The sequence below is a fragment of the Otolemur garnettii genome, unplaced genomic scaffold (assembly GCF_000181295.1).
Source record: "Otolemur garnettii isolate 467f Iridium unplaced genomic scaffold, OtoGar3 scaffold00112, whole genome shotgun sequence".
Lineage (NCBI taxonomy): Eukaryota > Metazoa > Chordata > Mammalia > Primates > Galagidae > Otolemur > Otolemur garnettii.
The window spans coordinates 3,871,425-3,885,343 of NW_003852507.1; the positions used below are offsets into that span (position 1 = coordinate 3,871,425).

Consider the following 13,919-nt stretch of genomic DNA (forward strand, 5'->3'; position numbering starts at 1 on the left):
GCGCCTGTAGTCCCAGCTACTCAGGAGGCTGAGGCAAGAGAATCACCTAAGCCCAGGAGTTGAAGGTTGCTGTGAGCTGTGACACTTCGGCACTCTACCAAAGGTGATAAATTGAAAATAAAATAAATTCTAATTGTAGCACATATTTCTTTTAAATATTCTTAAGAGTTTTGAAAACATTTTAAGAGTTAATGAAATCCAGTTTTCAAAGCATATTAGATATTTTATATCTAATTAGTATTTATAGTACGTTTAGATACATTATAAATCAGCATTGTAATTTAATAAATGTGTAAATTACAGTTAGCGTATGAACTAAAATCCTTCAAAATCTATTCACAGGCTCTGTGCCTGTATCTCAGTGGCTAGGGTACCAACCACATACACTGGAGCTGGAGGGTTCAAATCCAGCCTGGGCCACCTAAACAGCAATGACAACTACAACAAAAAAAATAGTTGGGTGTTGTGGTTAGTATCAATATAGGATTAGCTTTAATCACCTCTACCAAGGGCAACAATGAGACTCTGTCTCAAAAAAAAAGCTATGCACATGCAGCTTTGTGTTTGGTGATTAAAGCTAATCCTATATTGATACTAACTATTAAGGACAAGAAGTGGTTGGTAATTTCATGGTTAACATGAGGAGATGATTGGGCAGCACCTGTGGCTCAAAGGAGTAGGGCACCAGCCCCATATGCCAGAGGTGGTGGGTTCTAACCCAGCCCTTGCCAAAAACTGCAAAAAAAAAAGTAGATGATATAGATCTGTTATTGTGCATTTTATTCTTTATTGCAGTTTATGAGGACAAGGAAGGATTTTTCTGAAGAAGTAAGAAATCTTTTGCTGGAGGAAATTAAGTTTTCAAATCCTGAATTTTCTTTAAAAAAGTATTTTCCATTGCTTCTGAAAAAACAGAGTGAGCACCAGCTACTTTCTGAGTGCCATGGAAGACAAGGTTAGTGATAATTATTATTATTTATGTTAACATGTCTAATTTGAAAGTGCTACGACTTAGCCATTGACTCTTGGAAATGATCACTGCAGACCAAACATTGTTCACAATTGGCAGGGAAAATTATTTAACTGAATTAAAAGTATCTTGTACAGTGCAGTGTTAGTTCTTTTCAGATCCCAAAGATGTCAACCCCAAGATAATTTCAATTATGTTATGATATTAATCACTCATTTAAGGAAAACCTTAGATGAGATACTATGAACTTATATAGCTTGAACAAAGCAGTCTAAATATTAAGATCTCTAGCTTGTTTTTAGTATGTTACATTTGATGTTTTGCCTTTTCTCTATAAAGTCATAAAACTATTGGTTTGGGCCTTGTGCCTCAATAATCCCAGCTGTTTGGGAGGCTGAGGTGGAAGGATTGCCTGAGTCTAGGAGTTTGAGGTTATAGTGAGCTGTGATCACACCACAGCCCTGCAAGACCTTATCTGTTAAATAAAACAATCGAAGCTCAGCGCCTGCAGCACAGTAGTTATAGCACCAGCCACATACACTAAAGTTGGCAGGTTCAAACCCGGCCCTGGCCAGTTAACCAGTAATAACAACTGCAACACCAAAAAAACTAGCTGGGCATTGTGACAGGCGCCTGTGGTCCCAGATACTTGGGAGACTGAGGCAAGAGAATCTCTTGAGCCCAAGAGTTTGAGGTCGCTGTGAGCTGGGATGCTATGGCACTCTACTGAGAATGACATAGTGAAACTCTGTCGCAAAAAAAAAAAAAAAAAATGAATATTTGAAGGTAATAAAAGATTATTAAGTATTAAAAATTGTTTCTTGTTGATTAGTAAGCACATGCAATTTTTAAATCCCCTACTAGAAAGTCTACAATTAGAGCCTGATGTCAATCAAAAAGAAACCAAAAGGAAACGACTAGAAATAGAAAATCGTAAGTCAAAAAGAAAGAAACCAAATGAATATTCAGAAAATCCAGAAAAGATAAATGGGAAGCCAAAAGAACTTGACAAAAGAAATAGCTCTTCTGGAATCAAGATCGATGCTTCCAAAGGTATATTTTCTAAAACATCCCAGAAGAAACAAACTGCCTTGAGTCCATGTCAAGTAGAAACAGAGGTGGAAGATTCTGATGTTGTGATAATAGATGATGACAAAGAGACTGCATCAGAAGTATCTTCTTTTCCTGGTAAATTAGATTTTCTCCTTCTCTTGTTTTTTTAACTGCTCATATTTTTTCCCTTCCTTGTCTTATCCTTTTTTGCCCCACCTCTGCCTAACCTGGCCCCTAATCCTGGCCCTATTCCTAATGCTAAATTCCCTGCCTAGATTTGAACCTAGACTGTCTGCATCATAGCCGGCTACCTTATTCACTCCTGATGCAGGCTGCCTTATCCACTACGCAGTGCTACCACTGGCTGGTGCCCCTCTCCTTTAACATACGCTTATCACAACTTTCAGAAAACATGTGTGTAAGAGAAATGGAAGTCTCACTGATTAGAGGCTGGTAAATAACCACGTTGATATTTTTTGTGTGTCTTCTGTAAATATGGTTTTTTTAAAAGTCTGGGGTCATACTCTATATACTATTTTATGTATTACGTATGTCTCTGACATGTTCCTATCCAGTTTATGTAGCCTTTCCAAAGTATTCCAGTGAATGGATTTAATTCATCCATTTGTATAGCTTTATACAGGTTGAGCATCCCTAATCCAGAAATCTAAAGCCCAGAATGACCCAAAATGCCTAACTTTTTGAGCACTGACATAATGGCACAAGTGGAAAATTCCACACTTCACTTCATGCGACAGGATGCAGTCAAAATGCAATTTTCTTCCACATACAAAATTGTTAAAAATATTGTATAAAATTACCTATGGCTATATGTATAAGGATATATGAACTGCAAATGAATTTCATGTTTAGGCTTGTGTCCTAGCCCCAAGATACATCATTATGTACATGCAAATATTCCAAAATAAAAAAAAAATCTGAAATCCAGGCAGGGCCCATAGCTCAGTGGGTAAGGTGCCACCATATACATCCAGGCTGGTGTGTTTGAACCCAGCCTGGGCCAGCTAAACAACAATGACAATCGCAACAAAAAATAGCTGGGTGTTGTGGCAGGGCCTATAGTCCCATCTACTTGGGAGGCTGAGGCAAGAGAATCACTTAAGCACAAGAGTTTGAGGTTGCTGTGAACTGTGATGCCATGACACTCTAGCAAGGGCGACATAGTGAAACTCTGTCTCAAAAAAAAAAAAAAAATCTGAAATCCAAAGCACTTCTGGTCCCAAACATTTTAGGTAAGGGATGCCTAACCTGTAGTAGGTATACTACTACATATTTGATATAGCAAGTCTCCTGTCGTTTAAAGTGTTTTTATGCATTTACTTCTGTAAGTGAACCATAGGTTACCTTACCTCTATAAATGCCATTGAGATTTTTATGTTGCTTTAATTTATAGATTAATCTGGAGAGAAATGCATCTTTATAATATTCAGTCTTCTTAGTTAAGAGTGTGGCATCTCGGCTCCATGAGTGGGACGCCAGCCACATGCACCAAAAGCGGCAGGTTCAGTCCCAGCCTGGGCCTGCTAGACAACAGTGACAACAGCAATAAAAAATAGCCAGGCATTGTGGCAGGTGCCTCCCAGCTACATGGGAGGCTGGGACAGGAGAATTGCTTAGGCCCAGGAGTTGGAGGTTGCTGTGAGCTATGATGCCATGGCACTCGAGGGAGGGCAACATAGTGAGACTCTGTCTCAAAAAAAACAAAAAAAGAAAAGTGGCATCTCTCTCTCTTTCTCTCTCTCTGTTTCTCAGGTTGATTTTAGTGGTTTTTAATGTTTTAATTTTTTTTTGTTTGTTTGTTTGTTTTAGAGACAGAGTCCCACTTGGTCGTCCTCAGTAGAGTGCAGGGGCATCACAGCTCACAGCAACCTCCAACTCCTGGGCTTAGGCAATTCTCTTGCCTTAGCTTCTCAAGTAGCTGGGACTATGGGTGCCTGCCACAACACCTGGCTACTTTTTTGTTGCAGTTTGGCTAGGGCCGGGTTTGAACCCGCTACCCTCAGTATATGGGGCCATCACCCTACCCAATAAGCCATAGGTGCCGCCCTGTTTTAATGTTTATTTCCAGTGGACGAAAGAGGCTCCACTAAGATAAAGCTGGCTTTGTTCTATATATTTATTGGTTTTTATGCTACAAATTATTTTTCATAGTTCATGTTTCTTGAGTGGTTATTAAAAATTTAAATGTACACTTTTATACTTCTCATAAGATTATGGCATATTTTTAAGGGAGAAGAGTTTGGTGTGAAGAGTTTTAAATGTGAAGAGGGGAAGGGAGTGGGGGGAATTGGTGTGCCCTTACTGGGTACATAGCACGCCTCCTGGAATAGGGGCACAACTACAACAGGGACTTTACCTAACAAATGCAAACAATATAACCTAATCGTTTGTAACCTCATATTCTGAAATTTTAAAAAAGTGAATTTTAAATGTAATTTTAAGTTTTAAAGTTATCCTTTTGGTATTTTGTAAATGTAAATATTTTTTAACACATTAACTGCCATGTAACTTGTATTTAACGCAAGCTAGTTTTGAGCCCAGGGCCTTGTGGAGCATATATAATTCACACGTCTCTTGACCTACTGTGGGTGCAAGGAAAACAATTTTTTTTTCCTACTGTGGCAGTCATTGTGTTAAAATACCTATTATTATATTGCAACAATAATGTAAATATCGAACAGTACCTATATGCTTATGTCAAGGAACAAATACCTTAACATTTTATTTTTGCTTTAGATTCTGGAACTGAAGACATGCTCTGGACAGAAAAATATCAACCTCAGACTGCCAGTGAACTCATAGGCAATGAGTTAGCTATAAAAAAGTTACATAGGTTGGTAAAATTTGCAAAGGAATTGAGAAATAGTTGATGAATTTAGTTTTATTATTTATTTTGTTTATAATAAAATTTAGAAATTATAAAGTAATATTTTACATGGTAAAATCTTATTTAAAAAAGAAGAATTTCAAGGGAAAAGTATTTATCTTTTCTCACATTTTTCTTCCAAGATGTAACCACCGTTCAAAATTTTTGTAAAAGCTTTTAGAAAAAATTTTATACATGTTTGGTCCTTTCTAACTTATGGGATTCTATTCTATGATATTCTACTAATTCAGTTCATATATCCAAAAAATTCTGAAAACTTAGTTTATTAACTTAATTATACAAAGTTTATTTTGTCTTTATTTATTTATTTTTTTTTTTGCAGTTCTTTTGGCTGGGGCTGGGTTTGAATCTGCCACCTCTGGCTTAGGGGGCCAGTGCCCTACTCTTTTGAGCCACAGGGGCCGCCCTTAATAGAAATTTTAAGTGATTATAAATGTACCACCCCAGGCCACATCAGGGGTATTATGTAACAGGTGGTGTACATGTGTACAAAGTTACCTTTCTATTATCTGAAAAATTCCAGATTCTAAAACTACCTGGCCCAAAGGATTTCCTATAAGGAACTGTGGTGCTATTCTGAGTACTTGCATTGTTCTTAGTTCATTTAATCCTTAGATTAGCAGTATTTACTGTAAGATAAATAGTGTTTTCCTCATCTCGTGAAGAAACAGGCCTCAGGAGGCTGAGATACTTGTCCAAAGTCACATAGGTAGAGAGTGGTGGAGGTGGGATTTAAAGTCAGGCAGTCTAGCTCCAGACTAGAACTTAATCTTTCTCCTGTACTTGGCATTTTTGTATTAGACACCTTTCATGCCATCATACAGACTACCTCACTTCTTTTTGATTGCTGCGTACTAATTTCTATTAGAGTATACCATAAAGTGTCTCTTCCCCAAATGGTGTACTTTTAGGTTTTCCTTTGCAGAGGCTAATATAAACAGTGCTGCAGTGAATGTTCTTGCGTGTATGATCTGTGTAAATATGCCATTACTTTCCCCCAACAACCATTTTAACATAAAGTCTAAGAGGTACCTGTGTTCTATAAATCATTTTTATTAACATACATTTTCTATGGCAGTTGGTTAAAAGACTGGAAAAGAAGAGCTGAATTAGAAGAAAGACAAAATTTGAAGGGAAAAAGAGATGAAAAACAGGAAGGTATTTTGAGTAACTTTTTTTTCCTTTCACTGAACATATTTAGAGTTAAATTAGCTAAAAATTTTAATGGAATTTCTTAATTGGACCAGGCACAGTAGCCTGTAATCTTAGCAATTCTGGAGGCTGAGCCAAGAAGATCACTTGAAGCTAGGAGTTTGAGACCAGCCCATCTCTACAAAAAAATAAAAAAATTTATTCTGGGTATGAGGGTGTGCTCCTGTAGTCCCAGCGACTTTGTAGGCTAAAGTGGGACAGTCATATGAGCTGAGGGATTCAAGGCTACAGTGAACTATGATTGTGCTACTGGCCTCCAGCCTGGGTGATAGAGCGAGACTCTTGTTTTTTTTGTTTGTTTGTTTTTTGTTTTTTTTGAGACAGTCTCACTCTATTGTCCTGGGTTAAATGCCATGGCATCGGAGCTCGTAGCCTCATAGCAACCTCAAACTCTTAGACTTAGAGATCCTCTTGCCTCAGGCTCCCAAGTAGCTGGGACTACAGGTGCCTGCCACAATGCTGGGCTAATTTTCCTGTTTTTAGTAGAGACAGGGTCTTGCTGTTACTCAGGCTGGTCTCAAACTCCTGAGCTCAAACAATCCACCCGCCTCAGCCTCCCAAAGTGCTAGCATTACAGGTGTGAGACACCATGCCTGGCTTAAAAATTTCTTAGTTAGTATCTTATAATTGATTTCCCACTTTTTGTAGATTTATTTTTCAGCATTTATTGGCAAGAAGTTTGTGATATTTAATCATTGGGTTTCACGACATAGAATTTCTGACTAAGCAATTATGATTTTATATGCATTTGAATGATTTTCAGATTTGTCAGCTAGCATAGACTTTAAAGGCGGGTCAGATGATGAAGAAGAGAGTCGTCTTTGCAATACTGTTCTCATAACGGGGCCAACAGGAGTGGGAAAGACTGCTGCAGTGTACGCTTGTGCTCAGGAGCTGGGATTTAAGGTGAGTAGTAGCTGCAGTAGAAGAAAGAATGTAACAATTCATTCTTAATTATCCTTGAATTAAAAGAAAATATAAACCATTCTTCCTTTTTCTCCTGTTATTCTTCCTTAGATATTTGAAGTGAATGCCTCTTCCCAGCGCAGTGGTAGACAAATTCTGTCTCAGCTGAAGGAAGCTACTCAGTCTCATCAAGTAGACAAGCAAGGTGTAAACTCACAAAAACCCTGTTTTTTTAATAGCTACAACATGGGCAAGTCACCAAGTAAGTAAATTATTTTCTCAAGGCCATAATCTTTTGAAGAAAATACAATATAAGAAAATAATTTTAATTATCAGCATTTTTTTTTTTTGACATAGTCTTACCATGTCACCCTCGGTGAGTGCTGTAGTGTCACAGCTCACAGCAACCTCAAATTCTTGAGCTTCAGAAATGATTCTCTAGCTTTCGCCTCCCAAGTAGCTGGAACTATAGGCGCCCACCACAAAGCCTGGCTATTTTATTGTTGTTGCTGTTGTTGTTTAGCAGTCCCAGGCCAGGATTGAACCCACTAGACCCAGTGCATGTGGCTGGTGCCCTAACCACTGAACTATGGCGCTGAGCCTAATTATCAGCATTTTATCATTGGTTTTTTTATCTTCAATAAATACACATGCTCCCCCCCCACACTGTTTTTAAAACAAATCTGAACACCATCATACCTTTTTTTTTTTTTTAGAGATACAGTCTAACTTTATTGCTGTTGGTAGAGTCACAGCTCTAGTCTGTGGTGCAACAGCTCACAGCAACCTCCAACTTCTAGGCTTAGGTGATTCTCTTGCATCAGCTTCCTGAGTAGCTGGACTACAGGCACCAGCCACAATGCCTTTTATTTTTCTTCTTTTATGCAATTGTCATTGTTGTTTAGCTGGCCCAGGCCAGGTTTAAACCCACCAGCCTCAGTGTATGTGGCTGGCGCTGTAACCACTGTGCTAAGGGCGCCAAGCTTAATTTTTAAAATATTTTGTGGAGATAGGGGTCTCACCGTATTGCCTAGGCTGATCTCAAACTCCTAGCCTTAAGTGATCCTCTTGTCTTGGCCTCCCAAAAGTACTGGGATTACAGGCATGAGTCACCTTGACCAGCGAGGTTGTGTACTTTCTATGACATAGCAGGAGATGAAGCCCACTTTTAGCGATATTAAGGTTTGTCAGTGAGTTCAAGTGTTTTCATTCTGACTCATTTATTGTAAAGTTGAGTTTTTTTTTGAGACAGAGTCTCACTTTGTTGCCCTCATTAGAGTGCCATGGTGTAATAGTTCCAGAAACCTCAGACTTTTGTACTGAAGTGATCTTCTTGCCTTAGCCTCCTAGGTAGCTGAGACTACAGGCACACACCCTGCTATTTCTTTTTTTTTTTTTGAGACAGAGTCTCACTTTATCGTTCTTGGTAGAGTGCCATGGCATCACAGAGCTCACAGCAACCTCCTGGGCTCAGGCAATTCTCTTGCCTCAGCCTCCCGAGTAGCTGGGACTACAGGCGCCCACCACAACGCCTGGCTATTTTTTGTTGTTGCAGTTTGGCCGGGGCCGGGTTTGAACCCACCACCCTTGGTGTATGGGACTGGCGCCTTACTCACTGAGCCACAGGTGCCGCCGCACACCCCGCTATTTCTAGAGACGGGGTCTTGTTCTTGCTCAGGCTGGTCTGTAACTCACGAGCTCAAGCAATCCATCTGCCTCAGCCTCCCAGAGTGTATTACAATACAAAGTTCACCATCACTCCCTAATTTAATGGTAATTAGCAACCATTAGTAATCTCATTAGTAGACTCATTTATTAGATTAAAAAATGATTTTTTTTTTTGAGACAAAGTTTCACTTTGTCACCCTTAGTTGAGTGCTGTGGCATCATAGCTTACAGCAACCTCAAACTCTTAGGCTCAAGAGATCCTCTTGCCTCAGCCTCCCAAGTAGCTGGGACTGCAGGCACCTGCCATAACGCCCAGCTACTTGTAGAGATGGGGGTCTCACTCTTGTTCAGGCTGGTCTTGAACTTTTGAACTCAAGCAATCCACCTGCCTCAGCCTCCCAGAGTGCTAGGATTATAGGCATGAGCCACCACGCCCAGCCTAAAAATGATTTTATAATTCAGCCTTTATGCATTTATCAGAATTCTAAGAGGAAGCACTATCCCTCATCAACTATTTGGATACTTTGTAATATAATTTTTAGGCACAAGAAATGTGTCATTCTTTGTTTTATTTATTGGATTTTAGAATAATGCTATCCTAGTCACCATGAAAGTTGACCAGGGAGTTTTTCTCTTTTAGTATTTTTGTGAAGTCATGGATTTGTATATATTTAAAGTGTTTCAATCCTTTGTGTATTATTCTTTGCTGATTTTAAGATTTTCTCTTCATTACTTTTTTTTACAGAGTCTTAGTCACCAGGGCTAGAGTACTATAGCGTCAGCCTTGCTCACAGCAACCTCAAACTCCTGGGCTAAAGCAGTCTTCCTGCTTCAGCCTCCCAAGTAGTTGGGACAACTGTTACCCATCACAATGCCTGGCTAATTTTTCTAGGTTTAGGAGAGACAGAATCTCGCTCTTGCTCATGCTGGTCTCGAACTCCCGAGATCCTGGTCCCTCAGCCTCCCAGAGTGCTAGCATTACAGGCATGAGCCGCTATGCCTGGCCTTCATTGCTGATTTTATGAAATTTAATTATGACGTGCCTTGGTGTAGTTTTCATCATGTTTTTTGTGATTGGGATTTGTTCTTTTTTTTTTGAGACAGAGCCTCAAGCTGTCCCCCTGAGTAGAGTGCTATGGCATCACAGCTCACAGCAACCTCCAACTCCTGGGCTCAAGCAAGTCTCCTGCCTCCGCCTCCCAAGTAGCTGAGACCACAGGCGCCCACCACAACGCCCGGCTATTTTTTGGTTGCAGCTGTCATTGTTGTTTGGTGGGCCCGGGCTGGATTCGAACCCGCCACCTTAGGTGTATGTGGCTGGCGCATTAGCCACTTGAGCCACAGGCACCGAGGCAGTGATTGGGATTTGTTAAGCTTCTTAGATATGAGGGTTTATAGTGTTCATCAATTTTGGGGAAATTTCAACTATTATTTATTATGGTTTTTTCCTGTCCTTGTTACCTCCTTGGTCAGCTCCAGTTATAGGTATTTTAGACTACTTGAAGCTGTCTCACAGTTCACTATTGGTTTATTCAGTTTTTTTGTCTTTTTCCTCTTTGTGTTTCAGTTTGGATATTTGTTATTACTATTTATTCAAGTGCACATATTTCTGCAATATCTGGTATGCTGTCACTGCCGTTCAGTGTAGTTATTTTTTAGAAGTTTGATCTGAGTCATTTTTATATCTTCTGTGTGTCTACTTATCGTGTGCTCAGTCTTTCTTCTAGGTTTTACATTTGGAATACGTTTGCTATTTTGGCTAGGTGTGCTCACTCATACCTGTTATCCCAACAGTTTTAGGAAGGTAGGAGGATTGATTGAGGCCAGAAATTTGTGACCAGCCCAACATTATTTGCTTTGAGAATGTGTATTTCGGCTGGACATGGGGGCTCACACATGTAATCCTCGCACTCTGGGAGACCGAGGTGGGAGGATTGAGTTCAGGAGTTCAAGCCAGCTTGAACAAGAGCGAGATCCTGTCTACTAAGAATAGAAAAATTAGCCTGATATGGTGGCATGTACTCCTGTAGTCCCAGGTAGTTGGGTAGCTGAAGCAAGAGGACCTCTTAAGCCCAGGAGTTTAAGGTTGCTGTGAGTTATGATGACGTAGCTGCACTCTACTCAGGGCAACAGAGTGAGACTCTATCTCACCAAAAAAAAAGAAAGAAAGAAAGAAAAAAAGGATGCATATTTCTATGGAAAAGAATGTCTTTTCCAAATGACCCAAATGACTGATAGGATAAATACAACGCAGTAATATTTGAATGTACAGAATATTTAAATGAAAGAATATTTGTGTCTTTGATCTTTAACTGATAAAGAGTAGAAATACAGAATGTGAATATCTTGCCACGTGTATTATTTTTAGAATATTTATTTTTAAATGCAATTTGTTTTGGCAGAAAAATTAAACTCCCCTAAGAAAGTTGTTACATCACCAAGAAAACTACATCCACCATCACCAAGAAGTACTGGACCAAAGCGTGCACTTCCCCCTAAAACATTGGCAAATTATTTTACAGTATCTTCCAAACCAAAAAATAATGAAGAAACAGCAGCACTTCTAGCAAATAATAAAGGTAAGATATTATGTTCACAAAATTAATTTTACGTATTTAAATATTAATGACCCTGACACATAAAAATGTGAATGAATGTATTTTATAAGTTCTAAATGCTTTTTATTAAACTGCAGCTACACTGAACTTCTACATATAGAAGTTTTAATAGTTTCTTTCAGTTTTGATAATGGATTTAAATTTGAGTTTATTCTGTGGAAATAGCCAATGTCCTATTAAAAGTTTATTTTGCCAGGCTGGGCATAGTAGCTCATGCCTAGAATCCTTGAACTCTGGGAGGCCAAGGCAGTTCGATTGCTTGAGCTCAGGAGTTCAAGACCAACCTGAGCAAGAGTGAGACCTTGTCATTACTAAAAATTTTAAAAAAGTATCTACAAGTTGTAGTGGTTACCTGTAATGAGTAGACTAAGGCAAGCGGATCTCTTGATCCCAAAATTTGGAGGTTGCTGTGAGCTAGGCTGATGCCATAGCACTTCGAGCCTGGGCAACAGAGTGAGACATCGTCTCAAAAGAAGAGAACAAAACAAAACAAAAATATTGATTTTAACTAAAATACTAATATTTTATGTATGCAGGAATCAAAAATTCTTTTGAACAAAAACAAATTGCTAAGACTAAATCTACAAATGCAACTAAGTCAAATGTCAAAGAATTTGGAGCCGAGGAACCTGGCAGGAAAAATGCAACATCTCTCATTCTTTTTGAGGAGGTAGGGTTATAGAAGTATACATTTATGATATTTCATGATCAAATCTTTTTTAAAGATTACTGTATGTTTTGTTATTAAAAGGTATAAAATAACTAAAAATAATAATGAGTTCATCTATTTGAAATCAAAGCAAATGAAACCATCAACTCTAGAATTTTTGAGGAAGATAATTAGTGCAATTCATGGTTACTGATTATTGTTTAGTGATTACGGACATTATTCTGATTCAAACTTATCCAACTACCGGTGTCTACATATATTTACTTTTCATGTTTGACATTTAATTATTTTAAAATTTATTTATGGTGTAAAACATTGTAAGTTTTCAGTGGACTGAATTCACACTTCGTGAATTCGCAGATGTTGTCTCTAATGGACGTAGTATAAATAGTAGATATCAGTGTATTGTTACTTGTTACATTAATATTCTATTAAACGGTTTGTAGGTTGATGTAATTTTTGATGAAGATGCTGGGTTTTTGAATGCAATCAAAACGTTCATGGCAACGACTAAACGACCTGTAATCCTTACTACAAGTGGTAGGTAACAGTGCTTTTAATACTTTTAATTACTTTTGGTTAAAAATATTTGATGAAACCTTCTAATTGTGGTTAGAATTATTCCTTTAAAAATCAGCCAGTTGTATCTTTTTTTCTAAAATGAGGAAGTGCCTAGATATTTTTCAAATAATTATTGAAATTTGTAATTGATTTGCAGCCTTGAGTTACTATAAAAATATATTACCTCACAAATAGCAATAGCTTTTTAAAAATGTATATTACTTTGGGTCACTGTGGTAGACATTAGATACCTAGGAACCTGAGAATAGCCTAAAATGCAGATAGAAAGATTTATGGACAGTTTTTTGTTGGGGAAAAATACCAGATTCTTCTCCTTGCCTCTTTATCTTATCTGTAATTAGATCACTAAACCTCAGGTAGTGATCAAGATTTTTTATAGAACCCAGTCATTCTTCTGTTCAGTATGTTAATATTGAATTTAACCATTCCTTGGTCCCTGATAACACCCTCATGTAGATTATTAATGTATTTTAGCTAAAGTAAACCATCATCAGCCTAATAGAATCAATTCACCTTCTCAAGAATTAGCATTAATTTTTTTTTTTTTGAGACAGAGTTTCACTATGTCGCCCTCGGTAGAGTGCAGTGGTGTCACAGCTCACAGCAACCTCAAACTCTTGGGCTTAAGCAATTCTCTTGCCTCAGCTTCCCAAGTAGCTGGGACTACAGGTGCCCAGCACACACCCAGCTATTTTTTGTTGCATTTGTCATTGTTATTTAGCTGGCCTGGGCTGGGTTCGAACCCACTGGCCTCAGTGTATGTGGCTGGTGCCCGTAACCACTGTGCTATGGGTGCTGAGCCATAGCACTAAATTTTAAAACTCTTACTATTTCTTTTTTTGAAAATTACAATATCCTAATATTTTTCTTTATAAATATTCATGAGGTTAGCTCTGCCGTGGATTTATATAGAAAAATGTTAGACTATACTTACAAATTAACTCCATTTGGTAATTAGTGATTATACTCTACAAATTTTGATAAAATTCTTCTTAATCACAAGTGGTAGATAATTAACCAAAAGATCACGGTTACTTAGGGTAAAGATAGAAAATTAGTCCCTTGAAGATTTGCAATTGGAAAGTATTATATTTTTTTGCTGGTGAACTGTTATTTCTATAGAAAAGCATAACTGGAGGCCAGGTGCAGTGGCTCACACCTGTATTCCTAGCATATGGGAAGCTGAGACAAGTGAATTGCCAAAGCTCACAGATTAGAGACCAGCCTGAGCCAGGTGCTGTGAGCTATGATGCCGCACAACTCTCTTTTTTTTTTTTTTTTTTTGTAGAGACAGAGTCTCACTTTTTCGCCCTCGGTAGAGTGCAGCAGAGT

At 38.3% G+C, this 13,919-nt stretch overlaps 1 protein-coding gene across 1 annotated transcript in view; it reads left to right on the forward strand.

The window, feature by feature from the left end:
* ATAD5 (ATPase family, AAA domain containing 5) overlaps positions 1-13,919 on the forward strand; it is a 60,831-nt gene that overhangs the window by 34,684 nt on the left and 12,228 nt on the right. The window contains exons 8-17 of the mRNA XM_012809724.2: positions 343-353; positions 796-955; positions 1,835-2,023; positions 4,781-4,877; positions 6,010-6,089; positions 6,907-7,049; positions 7,161-7,311; positions 11,120-11,296; positions 11,872-12,005; positions 12,452-12,545. Coding sequence (XP_012665178.1) covers positions 343-353; positions 796-955; positions 1,835-2,023; positions 4,781-4,877; positions 6,010-6,089; positions 6,907-7,049; positions 7,161-7,311; positions 11,120-11,296; positions 11,872-12,005; positions 12,452-12,545 — 1,236 coding nt within the window. The remainder of the gene's footprint in view (positions 1-342; positions 354-795; positions 956-1,834; positions 2,024-4,780; positions 4,878-6,009; positions 6,090-6,906; positions 7,050-7,160; positions 7,312-11,119; positions 11,297-11,871; positions 12,006-12,451; positions 12,546-13,919) is intronic.